At 39.7% G+C, this 15,563-nt stretch overlaps 1 protein-coding gene across 4 annotated transcripts in view; it reads left to right on the forward strand.

The window, feature by feature from the left end:
* The window catches only part of LOC124003073 (phosphofurin acidic cluster sorting protein 2-like), an 82,157-nt gene that overhangs the window by 37,077 nt on the left and 29,517 nt on the right, over positions 1–15,563 (forward strand). For all 4 annotated transcript variants that reach the window (XM_046311106.1, XM_046311108.1, XM_046311109.1 and 1 more), the window contains exons 2-8: positions 3,429–3,516; positions 7,178–7,267; positions 7,599–7,724; positions 10,110–10,272; positions 11,373–11,464; positions 11,897–11,980; positions 15,063–15,122. In XM_046311106.1, coding sequence (XP_046167062.1) covers positions 3,429–3,516; positions 7,178–7,267; positions 7,599–7,724; positions 10,110–10,272; positions 11,373–11,464; positions 11,897–11,980; positions 15,063–15,122 — 703 coding nt within the window. The remainder of the gene's footprint in view (positions 1–3,428; positions 3,517–7,177; positions 7,268–7,598; positions 7,725–10,109; positions 10,273–11,372; positions 11,465–11,896; positions 11,981–15,062; positions 15,123–15,563) is intronic.

Raw genomic sequence — 15,563 nt, forward strand, 5'->3', positions numbered from 1 at the left:
TGTTATGCCAGTTTTTGGACAATCATTTCCTCCTCCAGGTTAAATGGATGTCATGTTGTAGGCATTCTTTTCTTCCCTTCTCGTAGGCCTATTATATGGATGTCGTTTTTATTTATATTTTTGTCAGTGTCAGCAGAGTAGGCTACACTGTCATTTTTGTCGGATTAAAAAATATTCTGCCAATGTCTCCAATCATATAAAGTATAGTAGAATTGGGTGAAATGTATTTATAAAAGGCCAAGGAACGTATCTGATGTACATTTGAAGTCAGAGGTTTGAGTCATTAAAACTCGTTTTTCAACCATTCCACAAATTTCTTGTTAACAAACTATAGTTTTGGGAAGTTGGTTAGGACATCAACTTTGTGCATGACACAAGTCATTTTTCCAACAATTGTTTACAGACAGATTATTTCACTTATAATTCACTGTATCACAATTCCAGTGGGTCAGAAATTTACATGCACTAAGTTGACTGTGCCTTTAAACAGCTTGGAAAATTCCTTAAAATTATGTCATGGATTTAGAAGGCTAATTGACATCATTGGAGTAAATTGGAGGTGTACCTGTGGATGTATTTCAAGGCCTACCTGTAAACTCAGTGCCTCTTTGCTTGACATCTTGGGAATATCAAAAGAAATCAGCCAAGACCTCAGAAAAAATTGTGTAGTCCTCCACAAGTCTGGTTTATAGTTGGGAGCAATTTCCAAACGCATGAAGGTACCACGTTCATCAGTACAAACAATAGTATGCAAGTATAAACACCATGGGACCACGCAGCCGTCATACTGCTCAGGAAGGAGACGAGTTCTGTCTCCTAGAGACACCGTTGGTGCGGAAAGTGCAAATCAATCCCAGAACAGCAGCAAAGGACCTTGTAAAGGAAACAGGTCATTAAGTATCTATACCCACAGTAAAACGAGTCCTAAATCGACGTAACCTGAAAGGCCGCTCAGCAAGGAAGAAGCCACTGCTCCAAATCCGCAATAAAAAAGACAGACTATGGTTTGCAACTGCACATGGGGACAAAGATCGTACTTTTTGGAGAAATGTCCTCTGGTCTGATTAAACAAAAATAGAACTGTTTGGCCAAAATGACCATTGTTATGTTTGGAGGAAAAAGGGAAAGGCTTGCAAGCCAAAGAACACCATCCCAACCGTGAAGCACGGGGGTGGCAGCATCATGTTGTGGGGGTGCTTTGCTGCAGGAGGGACTGGTGCACTCCACAAAATAGATGGCATCATGAAGAAAAGTATGTGCATATATTGAAGCAACATCTCAAGACATCAGTCAGGAAGTTAAAGCTTGGTTGCAAATGGGTCTTCCAAATGGACAATGACCCCAAGCATACTTCCAAAGTTGTGGCAAAATGGCTTAAGGACAACAAAGTCAAGGTATTGGAGTGGTCATCACAAAACCCTGACCTCAATCCCATAGAACATTTGTGGGCAGGACTGAGAAAGTGTGTGTAGGAAAGGAGGTCTTACAAACCTAACTCAGTTACACCCACTCTGTTAGGAGGAATGGGCCAAAAGCTTGTGGAAGGCTACCCGAAACATTTGACACAAGTTAAACAATTTAAAGGCAATGCTACCAAATATTAATTGAGTGTATGTACACTTCTGACCCACTGGGAATGTGATGAAAGAAATCAAAGCTGAAATAAATAATTCTCTCTGCTATTATTCTGACATTTCACATTCTTAAAATAAAGTGGTGATCCTAACTGACCTAGGACAGGGAATTTTTACTAGGATTAAATGTCAGGAATTGTGAAAAACTGAGTTTAAATGTATTTGGTTGATGTGTATGTAAACCTCTGACTTCAACTGTATATGTATGTATGTATATATATGTGTGTATATATATGTATGTATGTATGTATATATATATATATATATATATATATATATATATATATATATATATATATATATATATATATACACACTAGGTTCGGTGATGTTGCCAAATTATCATATCACAGTATTCTTCTCAGTATTTGACAGCATTGGATGTTTCTTAATAATAAAAGTTAAAAATAGTCTTTATGGCTTGTGGATGACCCTAGGTTGGCAACAAATTAATTCTAAGTGGTTTTAATGGGCTTTCTCCATTCTAATTGCTTTACTGTTCAATGGAACTTCAACCAAAAATAATAGGACAAAACTGACACATTGTTGCGTTGGAATTGCATAGGAATCCAAATGATTTGTTACATTCCAGAATTCACTTCCAGCATTTTAATTCATTTCTTAATTTAATTTCCTGTACTAATTTGTTATCATTTACATACTGTGTCACATTTCTTTTGTCTTAGTATGTCTCTATTTCGTCAACTTTTATTGACAGAATAACTATTTTCCTCTGACTGTGTGTTGTCGGCTTCAATTGCAGTTCTTACTTTCTCCACTATGGGGTAGTCAGACAATTTCAGGGGGTCTCTATTTTGCAAGCTTGCCCTCTCGAAGTTGTTGACTTGTTGTGTTAGCTAGAAGTTTTCAGTTGTTTGCAGTTTCTTACTGGCGATTGACTGGTCATTACTGAATGATTTCATGTCATAAATCAAACATTAAAATACTGTTATAGAAGGTAAAGTAAAAATCCAAACCAGTCCATGAATGATTACCGGTGTATAGCTTTTTTTACGGTTTACCGCCTAGCCCTAACACACACACACACACAAACACACACACAGTGAATACAGTATGCCTAGTCTGAATAGAATTATGCCCACAGACATTATGTCTATGAAAGCGTTACTCATCTCACGTAGTGGGCTGAGTACCTTTTGTTCAACACTGGTGTTTTTCTATCCTTTTGAAATACATGATCCTTCCTCACGACAGCAACTCTTGAGAGGGATGAAGCGGTGCATCAAGATAATATGTGATTATCGTGAAAAATACAAACGGTATTTGTTATGATAGGCAGTCATGACTTTATTTCATTATTACTGCCAATTTGTTTTGTGTGTGAAATAATGAAATATGTATGTATTCATCATTTCTTTGACGTCTTTCTCAATTTCCAAGTTATCATAACACAAGGGTTGTCAAATATGAATCTATACCTTTTTATATTCTCGCTCAGCTGTACATTTATTATGCATGACTTCATCTTTTTCTTCCTTCAGCTCTATTATTCATTGTACAGTATGTGTACATGTTGCATTTGCTTTGAAAGTACTATGCGTGTTGCCATTCATACCAGTAAAGCAGACTTCCTTTGAATTGATTTGTTCAAACATCGCTATATGTTCCATTAAAGACCCTAATGGAATATGCCTACAATAGCTTTGTTTACATGCTATCAGTTCACCACTGTATCATATATGACGATGTTTGTGTATCATTGTGCATGTTTGAAATGATCTAAATTAATGAAACGAAACTAAATCCCTTCCCTGTCTCCCCTGTTGACCACAGATTGTGCAGCCTGACCCTCAAGAAACTGATTGTCCTCAAAGAACTGGACCGAGAGCTTAGCTCTGTGGTGATAGCTGTCAAAATGCAGGTGAGTCCAGTTTAAGAAGATTATGACGATTTAAGTAATGTGCTTCGGATTGTATTAGTGTCAAATGGAGTATCCATAAAAACACAGGAACTTGGATTGCTGTTGACCGTTGAAGTCTTGTGTGATGGGATGGTTTGGTAACAACTGTTTGCATCAATTGGCTGATACTTTGTTCTGAAATGAACAGAAGAATCAAAGGACAATATCAAGGTCAATACTACTCGTCAATTTACTCAAATATGGCAATAACTAACAAAAGCTAATGGCCAACAAAAGCTCATGATCAACATTGGAAGTGTTTTTCACTTCTCTGTGGTCCTCCTTACAAGCTATTTCTATAATCATTGCACATATTTTCTACATTCTTTATTTCACGCATCTTAGCTGCGACGTAGCGACATATTTTTCCTTTCACACCTGACAACCTTCCAGAATCTCTCCTTCAACTAAGCTCAATAGTCTCAGAGGACTGCCCAAGCGGTTACCAAGGTGACATCTTGTTCGATAGGAACAGAGAGAGAAAGGAAAAAGATTACAGTTATGTCTGACCGTTACTTGGGGCACTCTGCATTCCAAAGTTATTCGCTTTGGTCGTGGTACGGCCCAGTGCTCGCGTATTGCTCAGGGTTCTATGCAGTCAGAGAGACATAGCATTGTGTGGTTGAACTGTGTTCTTTCTGTTCTCTCTAATTGCTGGTGGTAAATTCACTGGTCATTGAGCAGTAGATTATCAGAAATCTTTACAATAATTCTATACACTGTACATGGCGTGCTTACCTTTCAGATGCACACAGAGATATATTGACCAAAGTGACAGTCAATATTTCCCACTGCTTCTCTCTTCTCAAGTAACTCGGTACTTCAGCATATCTCTGAGAACACCATTCAGGTCTATTAATTTCCTCGATTGGTCATTGTAATGGCTCGCTAGCACCTGTCTGCCTGCTACTTGTCAGAAAAGGGACTTAAAATGGCCACATCTGATCCTCTGATGACGGCATGTTGAGCGGCAACTACAAAAGAACCTCAAGCTGCAGCGTATGCAGGAGTTAAGACGGGTCTCGACTGCTCTTTATTCCCCATTGACAGGAGGAAAAATAGTGTGAAAAATGTTTATTCTTGGTCACTCTCTGTATCTCTAGCTACAGAACTCAGAAGACAGTGGCAATTTGGTTCCGTATGTTAAAACCCGCTAATGCATACTTGTTTTTGGACTTTTCAGTATTTTTGAATGCATTCAGAAGTTAGTTAATTGTATTGTCATTGAGCTAGCCAATAGCTTTGGTTGCAGACTTGTCTGAAGTCAACACCTACCAATGCACGTAGTTGTCTGTCAGGGCCCGATGGGACTACTCTTGGAAGCCACATGTCTGTTCTTCCTGCTCTGGGATCAATTAGCATTAATGTCTTGTAGCTAGCGCCCTTTTTTAGTTTGCTGAGTCACCATGAGGAATGCAGGTCCGAATACAGATTTTTTCCCATGTGTTTTGTTTTCCTCACAAACCTTCCTCCTCCCTTTCATCTCTAAAGACTGAATGTTCCGTGAAGCTTCATCACTGATAACTGTCTGCTGGTCCATTTTAGTACAGCTGTGTGCGATAGCTCATTAGAAGTTTGATGCTGACTGCTGCTGGTCCCTGTTGTCTTGTTAGCGATTAGCCTGTTGCTTTTCCAGTCAGTTAATTTGGATGTGAAGCTAGCTTAGCCTCCCAAAGGAAAACAAAACAGTCAGCATGGAGAGTTAGTAAAGCGCTAACTGACCGTGATTGAAAGAAAATAAGCTTTTCCCCCTATTTTTTTCTGCATGTCACTGGCCGTGTCCGAATTCTGGCTTGACTACTACTTACTTAAACTGCATACATATTAATCGTACTATTTAGCACGTATTGTTTAGTAAAAGGTGTGCTGTAGTATGCTACGGCCCAAACGTACAACTGGGAACTCGGAAGCAAACGAAGCTCAGACTGGGGGACATCGTGACGTCTGAGTTGGATGACTGTTCAAAAATATTTTTCTCAGAGTTCCCTGTTGTCTTGAATGCACCATCAGTTATGGCTTTGCATATGAACTGAAAAGGATCGTCTGTAGCCCCACCCAGTGACCGTTCACTACAGCAGAGTGTTGTTGTTAGCTAAGAAGCTAACATTTGGAAAAACGTGTTCGGAGTAAACTTGAGTTAACCGTAGGCCTAAGCATGCATCAATTGAAGAATCACCTGTAGCTTGAGATGAATGGGGAGATGCAGTAGAGGAATGACGCAGAGAGCTACTCTTCCTCTGATCAAGCCATGAACTGTCCCTCTCCATCTTTGGAGGATGCATGCTCTCAAAGACTTGGCCTCTATTAGTTGATCTAGGCAACTATAGCTAGGCTACTAAAGATTATGTATTGCACATGCAATAACATAGCTCAGATGTCTTTTATGCTGAAAAGTTGGAAGTATAACAGTAGAATTTTATAATTACAAACAAGAAACACTTTTAAATGAGAACAGAAATCCAATTTGGGTTCATAAAAAGAACTTCACCAAAAACAGTACAAAATGAATAGATATAAATGAAATGCATACAAAACACATACATTTACTTCTTAAAACATCTTGGCGCACCCATCCCCTTAGCGGGATCATTTTCCCTCTGAATTGCAGAGCGCCAAATGAAATGAATAAAAATATTTAATTTTCATGAAATCACAAGTGCAATATAGAAATACCAAACAATACACACATAATCCAAAAAGTAAAAAGAAAGAAATTAAGAAATATCAGAACGAGCCGGAAAATGCACGTAGTATAAAACGTCATATTTTGTGTCATGCGCGAAAGTGTTGTTTCCCAGCTATTCATTGATTTCAGTAGCGCATCCCCAGATCTCAGCCAAGCAGTAAAGCTTTGTATTGAATTCCCATTAAAAAACAGAATTCTAATGGCCAAATATCTAAAGATATCCTGCAATATGAATTGATTTCGGTAGCGCATCCCCATATCTAATTGATCAGCTGTTGTCAAAACTGAAATGAGTATGACATCCAGGCATTTAAAGTGTACGTGATTTTCAAAATGCCACATAGTATAAAATGTTATTTTTTAGGACGCAAGTTTGGGTATTCAGACACGGCCACTGACACACGATGAAAGCTGGTATTGGAAGTGGGGTGAGGTGATAGACTCAGCGAAATGACGTTGACACGAGCAGCACCAGAGATATTGAGATGAGCGAGATGCTCTCTCACAGTCGCACACAGTATCTGTGCACGTGTGTGCATCACGCTGTTCAAAACGTGCTAGCGAGGGCACCAAAGAAGGTGAGCCTCGTGCTTCTGTGCTCTTAGTCCTCTTAGTTGTTGCGGAAATTGATCCATTATGCTGTTTACTTTCTGTATCTACATCATATCGTTGAGTCTACCTTTAAATTGGCTGGATCAGTAGGTTACTGAGGTAACATGCAACTCCAAGACCGTGTCCAGAAACAACCCCTAAACTTTAGCCCCTACCTTCTAGGCATCGTTGGCAAACACTCACGTTTTAGAATTTAGTTTCTATACACGTTTCTCAGGGAAAGGAACATTGCAAAGCCGAAGTGTTACCACCAAATGTCTTTGTTTCAGTCACCATTAGATCCCTAACTCTCTCTGTACCTCTCTGTAAATTTTCCGCCAACAGGGGTCCAAGCGCATCTTGAGGTCCAACGAGTATGTCCTTCCCCCAGACGGACTGATGGAGACTGACCTTGAGCTAACTTTCTCACTCCAGGTATGGCCAGGTTAACATGGCTTTCAAAAGTATCAAAGAGTGATCCGTTATGTGACTGAAATACGTATTTTCATTAGCCAACGGTTGATGTACAGCACTTTTTGCTAAATGAATGGTAGTGCCTGTGTAAACATATCATACCCCTTTTTTAGTTTTAGTGTATTTCCTACACCTCAGGTTGGCGTTCAAAGCCCATCTGAGGTGGCGGATCTGAAGGCATCAAAGAAATGACTGACTGAAGAAAAACATTGTCATGGCTACAGACATGATGTAAGGTGTGATGTAACCTCCTGTAACACCTGTGTGTTACGCCCTTCTCTGTCCCCCCTAGTATCCCCACTTCCTCAAAAGGGACGCCAACCGATTGCAGATCATGCTGCAGAGGAGGAAGCGATATAAAAACCGTACCATCCTGGGGTATAAGACCTTAGCTGTGGGCGTCATAAATATGGCAGAGGTAAAGACAACAGCTTAATATTTGTGGCCATTTTTTTTTTATCACAACAGCATATGAAGTCAAATGCACATTGCTTGTGATGGGGTTATACATCTGTAACTATGGAAACTGGGGGGGGGCTCAGCTCCCCTGAATGCAACAAAAGTCCAACTTTGGGGGTCTCTCTAAGTAATGCTAATTTAACCATTTTCCTATTCATTTAAAATGCAGTGGTAAATATGTTTTACAGTGGTAAATATGAAAATAAAATCTTCCAATGACATGAACACCCCCACCTCTTTTTTTCATGGTTTAAACATTATTTCTTTGTGGCAGCACTGTCCATCCAGTAGTGCTGAATTTCGGCTTTAGATGAGCTCCTTTCCTCGTAGATTTTCCTTTGTACTTCCTCATTTTTTGCCATTTGTTTGCCCTGCGTCCTTGAGAAAAATAGCCTTTATTCCAATGCATTTCAGGTGTCCCAACTTTTCAGGCTACAAAAAAGCTAAATTTGTCAGCAAGACAATTAATGTAGGCCTAATCAATGGCAATCACGGAATATCATTAGACACTTTTTGGTGTTTTGTAACAGATGTCTATTTCCATTCATACATTTTGGAGTGGACAAACATTCCTACTTTTTAAAGAGATTTGTTTGACAATCAGATGAAAATATCATGACTGGTTGTGTTCATGTCACATTAAAAGGTCCATTTTTACAGTTTAAATGATGCCTTTATTATTAAGCGTGTGGACTCAAAACAGGCTTTAATTCGCACTCTGGCAGGGCCCATACCTCAACACATACCCCAGCAAACACTTATACCTCAACACATAGCCTGCCTTTACTGGTCTCAGAGCATTTCATATTATTCTGTATGTAAATTCGAAACACTCCATTCAGTATGATATGTTTTGTGTGATATGCATTACTTTGTGGATGTCCTTCATCCATTTGACATGATATGTTACGCATTACAATTTGTTTGATATGTAAGAATTGCAATTTGTATAATCTGTTCGGAATTTTCAATATGTATGATATGTTACGAATTCCAATTTATTGTGGCTAACATTGGCTAGGTTTCTAATGCTAATGTATATCATAGCTAGGCTAGGGGTTGGAGTTAAGGTTAGGTTAGGGGGTTGGTTAAAGTATTAGAGTTAGGAGTTATGTTAAAGGGTTACGGTTAGGGGAAGGGTTAGCTAACATGTTAAGTAGCTGCATAGTAGCTAAAAAGTAGTCAATATTTGCAAAGTTTCTAATTAGCTAAAATGCTAAAGTTGTCCATGATGAAATTCTAACACACAACCTTTGGGTTGCTAGACGTTTGCGTTATACGCCTACGTGCTACTCATCCACCTCGACCCACCACCCTCCTTTCATTTTTGCGTTAAGTAACCTTCTGTCTTATGTAACCATACCAAATGTAACATATCATACTGATGTATATTATGTTACGTCTAGTCTATGAGATCAGGCTGCTCTACCAGTTCCAATTCAGAATCCATTTTTAGCCAGGTCTGTGCTAAATTCAAAGTTGGCAAAGCAAGAAGGAACCTATTAACCGGCCATAACAAGGAACTGTAACCGAATGCATAAAGTGAACAGAGGCGATATTCAGAAACCCACTATTTGAAATTGACTGAACACCAGCCAATGTCATTATATGCACATCCATGAACTATTCCGCACAGTCACCAGCCAACATTAAACAATGCCCCCGGATGTAGCCATGCTTCCCCATTCCCCCAATTACATTACAGGACTACCATAGCTACATTTCCTCAGGTCTCCATCCGCAATACACTCGCAATTAGTTTCAAACTCCGCCTCCACAAACGGCTAAATAATACAGCATGCCGGAGAGAATGAGATGTAGAGATGTGACTGCATGAACAAAGTGCTGTCAGGCTTTCTCTTGGATTTGAATGACAGCAGTGATTGGAGAATATTTGGGGCTTTCATTCTCGATGCAACCTGCCGAAGTGATTGATGGTTAATGAAACTCCAGGGCTGGCTCTCAAATGGCACCGTATGCGATTTGGTACACAGCCTAGAGCTTAGAGCGAACTGTGTCAAGGTGAGAGGCACAAATCCGATTTGGTGAGACATGAGGAAGAAATGGGGAGGAAAATAAAGCTGCCCCGTTTCTAACAAAAACTGTCTGCTTCAGTTGAATGTACGTGTGTATGTGCAAATGTATGTGTGTGTGTGCCTGCGCTTGTGAGCTTGTGTTTATGGCTGTGTGTGTATCTGTGTGTGTGTCTGTTTGTGTGTCTGTGTGTGTTTGTGTGTGTGCTTCTGCATTATGTATTTTACTCAGGTACTCATTGTTCTGTATGAATGAACGCAACAACACTTGTATGTCGCTCACACACTTTTCTGTCCTGACTTGTGTTTAGGTGATGCAACACCCGACAGATGGAGCCCAGATCCTGGGTCTCCATAGCAACGTGAAGGAGGTGCCGGTGCGTGCGGCCGAGCTCAGTGTGTATTCCCTGTCCAGTCAGCCCATTGACCATGAGGACGGCAGCGGGCAGACAGGGACCAAGGCCAAAGCCTTAGGTGGGGACCTGGAAATCAGTGCTTATCATCACAAGTGTTTGGCCCGCACACTAAGGAAAGCTATTCATCCTGAAAACCGATGTTTTTTGCATAATGTTATTTAATTCCATAAAGTATCCTTACCCGAGTCAGAATGGCCCTTGGGGCAGGAGCCTATCTCTTGTTTTTGTAGCATGAGTCAGCTTGATGTACAAGTACACCCGCTGGATTGGACACTAGTCTATCGGCTTTTAATTGCATAAAAAGTGCATATTTACATTGCACTTAGACTGACAGTCATGTGAGTGAAACCAGTTCCTTGGCAATTGCACATTTTAATAGACGTGTTTCTATATTGACAGCTCGTTTTCACAAATGTTAACTTTTCTAAAGAAAATGCTTTTGAAAGAAACGTATTCTGTGTAGCCTCTCAGTGTCTCAATGTTTCACTCGTCCTTGTGTAACTAGAGATTTCCATACATTCACTACTTAAACGTCTATTTCCTGAAGTGCAATAAGCCCACCACAGACCCACTAATCGCCCCATGGGAAGGGTCCTTCCTACATATTGCCTGTGTCCACAGATCATTACTATCAGTGCCTATACCCCTAACCATGACAGCTTAAGTACATTAGGACCAATGTTACTGGGGGAAAATGCAGGATATTATTTTCAGTGGTTCTTAAGGCGATTACAGCCTGGCACATGATGCTCCCTTAGGATCCTCGTGCTCCCAGAGCCAAAATGGACGCTGAGTAAACGATACAGATGTCAGCTGCACTAATGTAAAGGGATTCACTGTGAAACTGACGGCCCGCACCCCAAAATAAAATCATCTGTCAAGGATGCAATATTAGCCAGATGGCCGGCAAGCTATATGAAATATTTTGAAAAATGTTACTAAACTCACTCATTCATTCATTCTATTTTCCCTTCCTTGAGGAAGTATGGAGTGACATTAGAGGCATTTAAACTTACTTGACCTCTTCCTTTTAGCTCAGAGCCTCTGAGTGGAGCAATGGAACATAGACATTTAAAATCAATGCTAAATTCCCCACAGTTTCCCAGTGAGTGAATGGAGAATTGACATGTAAACAGTTGTTCTTGTCTTTGACCCCAGATCGCTCCCCAGATATGGATAACTACTCAGAGGATGACGACGACAGCTACTCTTCGGAGCAGGAAGCTAGTGACGATGCTGTTCAACCAGTGGTGAGACACAGCACATCTTACACTTAGCTGTTGGGGAAGATCTCCAGCTCTAATTATCTGTAATGGACACCCAAAAATACACACTGTATACTGTTGTTGTGTAAGAGGATGGAATGTAAGGGACTTTCTATGTTTGTGCTTTTCTTTTAACTAAACTTCTGTCTACTACTCATGTGCTGTTCTACTAAGCAATTTATGTGTTCATGCAAGTGGCTGACTGTACAAATCCTCACTTATCAGTAGCTGCAATGTAGCAGTACGCCCAGACCTTGTTTTGAGAACAAACACTTTATTGTTCTAGTCCAGCATTAACACACCTGATTCAACTAATCTTGATGAGCAGGTGTGTTAGTGCTGGGCTTGGAACAAAAAGGTACATTCCAATGGGTTATAAAAACACTGATCTTTAAGACACAAAACTCTCTTTTATAGGACCTGTACGATGAGGATGACGATGGACAAAGGAAGCCAAAGAAAAACCGGAGGAAAATGATTCGAACAACATCCATGACAAGGGTAAGGATGGGGCAGCCTAACTATATCAACAACTTTACAATGTGGTTGGATAAATTCATTCAAATACACATCAAGCCTAGCTTGTAAGTTTATTTTAGTGCAGAGAGAATGAGAATAGCCCCAGCATAGAGCCCTGAGGTACAACACCTGTTCATGTGATGGCAGGGTCTGCAGGTACAAACTCTTGAAAGGGGATTGTTTTCAATTATGTGTTTTTCATACCATGCTTTTTCATACTATGCATGTTGACTCACTTAGAACAGCACTGTCAAATCCTTTTGAGTGCCCTTCAGAAAGTATTCACACCCCTTGACTTTTTCCACATTTTGTTTTTACAGCCTAAAATTAAAATGTATTCAATTGAGATTTTGTGCCACTGATTTACACACAACAAGTGAAATTTTGTTTTTGTTTTTAGAAACGTTTACAAAAATGTAAAGCTGAAATGTCTTCAGTCAGTAAGTATTCAACCCTTTTGTTATGGCAAGCCTAAATATGTTCAGGAGTAAAGATGTGCTTAACATAAGTTGCATGGACTCACTCTGTGTGCAATAATAGTGGTTAATATCATTTTTGAATGATTACCCCCATGTCTGAGGTGGCAGGTAGCCTAGTGGTTAGAGCGTTGGGCTTGTAACCGAAAGGTTGCTAGATTGAATCCCCGAGCTGACAAGGTAAAAATCTGTCGTTCTGCCCCTGAACAAGGCAGTTAAGCCACTGTTCCTAGGCCGTCATTGTAAATAAGAATTTGTTCTTAACTGACTTGCCTAGTTAAATAAAGGTTCAATTAAAAATATATATTTTTTTTAAAATATATATCTGTACCCCACACAATTATCTGTAAGGTCCCTCAGTCGAGTAGTGAATTTCAAGCACAGATTCAACAACAAAGACCAGGGAGATTTTCCCATGCCTCGCAAAGAAGAGCACCTATTGGTAGATTGATTTTAAAAAAATATATATATATATATATATATATCCTTTGAGCATGGTGAAGTTATTAATTTACGCTTTGGATGGTTTATCAATACACCCAGTCACTACAAAGATACATGCATCCTTCCTAACTCAGTTGCCGGAGAGTAAAGAAACCACTCAGGGATTTTACCATGAGGCCAATGGTGGCTTTAAAACAGTTGGCTATGATAGGAGAACACTGAAGAACACTGAAGATGGACGAACGACATTGTAGTTACTCTACAATACTAACCTAAATGACAGAGTGAAAAGAAGGAAGTCTGTACAGAATCAAAATATTCCAAAACATGCATCCTGTTTGCAATAAATGTGGCAAATAAATTACATTTTTGTCTTGAATACAATGCATTATGTTTTATGTTTTGGGCATATCGAACACAATATATCACTGAGTACCACTCTTATGGGTATGTTATGGGTATGCTTGTCATCAGCAAGAACTAGGGAATTATTTCGGGGGATAAAAAAAGGATTAGAGCTAAGCACAGGCAAAATCCTAGAGGAAAACCTGGTTCAGTCTGCTTTCCGACAAACACTGGGAGATAAATTCACCTTTCAGCAGGTCAATAACCTGAAACTCAAGGCCAAATTTACATTGTAGTTGCTTATCAATGCGACATTAAATGCTCCTGAGTGGCCTAGTTACAGTTTTGACTTAAATCGTCTTGAAAGTCTATGGCAAGACTTGAAAATGTCTGTCAATTACTAAAAAGCATCTTGTCAGAGCTTGAAGGGTTTAAAAAAGAACAATGGGCAAATATTGTACAATCTTGGTGTGTAAAGCTCTTAGAGACTTACCCAAAAATATTCACTGTTGTAATCACTACCAAAGGGGATTCTAATTATTTTATCAATATATATTAGTGTAATATTTTTCATTCGTCTTTAAACAATGAATCTTTAATATTACCAAATATTTTGTGTAGATCGTCAAAAAGAAAAGAAGACCATTAAATCTATTTTAATCCCAATTTGTAACTCAACGAAATGTGGAAAGATTCAAGGGTTGTGAATACTTTCTGAAGGCACTGTAAGTACAAACTACATTTAAATGCAATACAGTTTTTCGGTCCCAATTCAATAACTTTATGCTCGGGTTTAGTGTGTGCTGTCTCGAAAGTTCCAAGCCAGTGCAAATGGGTGCAGTCATCAATAGTTCACTATAATCTCTTTAAGGTGTGTCTGTGTTAGGTCTGCTACTCAGTCTTGTTCTTTTCAGGGATGGCACAGAAGATGTCTTCTGTCCCCCAAATCTAATCAGTAGTAAGCAGTAGTGACAGGAGAGTTGTCCTGGAATGAGTTCAATGTCCACTTTTAGACCAAAACACTGTGTAGATGACGCAGACACCAACTAAGGATACAAATTAAGCAGGCACCAACACGCACAAACTGAGACCCACACATGGTAGCTGGTAACACACACAGACATACACACACAAACATAAATCACAAATAAACGCACACTTTAACAAATACTTTTCCCTAGGTCTGGGTATTTGCTTCAATCAATAATCCTTAATGTTGTTAATAATGTCTGGCTCTCTCCAATGACCTGATGTGCCTTTGGTGAATCAGCGAATCATGCACACATAAGTTCACCGAGGTCGAATCCACTAAGCCGTGTGAACATTAACTGACTTTTAATGGTGCATCCTAGTGCTCTTCAGATGCTGGCACTCTTCAGATAAGCATATTAATGGGAGTAGGGTGAAATTGCCCCTAGACATTGATTTTGGTCAGTTTAGCTTTTTCCCAATGAATAAATATTGTTAGGATTGGAGAAGGGGAAGCTTTTCCTAGATTTTTACCTATGGGAAACTTCACTCCGGAACGTAATAACATTTGGCGGTGAAGACTAGACTCAGAAGTCTATTGTGATTTATTGAGCTCTCAGTATTATAGAGCTGTCATCCCATGAGTTTGAAGACAGCTTTGTTGGTTACACTGATGTCTCTGAAAGATTAGCTTACGTCATGGCGTCAGCAAATGGGGATCACACTAAAATGATCGTTCTGACAAGTTATTGGTGTACTCTTGTTGACACCAAACTCTCTCTTCCTCTCCCTCCCTCTCCTCCACCCTCTCTCTCACTCTCATTTTACAGCAACCCAATTTCAAACAGAAGTTTGTGGCCCTGTTGAAGCGATTCAAAGTGACGGATGAGGTTTGTACTGCACGCTTGAGCTGTTCTGTTATATATGAATAGCACGCTGCAAGGGATTCATCTGCCACTGCTTCAAAGTGTTTGTAGAATGCTACAAGGTTCATAAAGTGTTCTTCATCTGTCCCTGTAGGAGAACCCTTTCTTGTTTTTTGGGAGAAGCATTTTTGGTTCTATGTAGAACCCGTTCACCCAATGAAGAACCCTCAAAGAACCATTTTGTGAAAAGGTTCTACCAACCAAAAAACTATACCATTATACCATGCAATCTGTTAATGAAGTCCCATATATATGGAGCGTATTGTCTTTGACCCTTTCTGTTTACAGATCAATCTAATTGATTTAAGCGCTTTTGCTACTGTCGGCCCACTGTAGTCTCTTTAACCTAACCTCGCTCGCTGTTTGCCAGTCTCGCCCTGAGAGCGCCGCTCTCCTTTATCACCT

The sequence above is a fragment of the Oncorhynchus gorbuscha genome, linkage group LG18 (assembly GCF_021184085.1).
Source record: "Oncorhynchus gorbuscha isolate QuinsamMale2020 ecotype Even-year linkage group LG18, OgorEven_v1.0, whole genome shotgun sequence".
Lineage (NCBI taxonomy): Eukaryota > Metazoa > Chordata > Actinopteri > Salmoniformes > Salmonidae > Oncorhynchus > Oncorhynchus gorbuscha.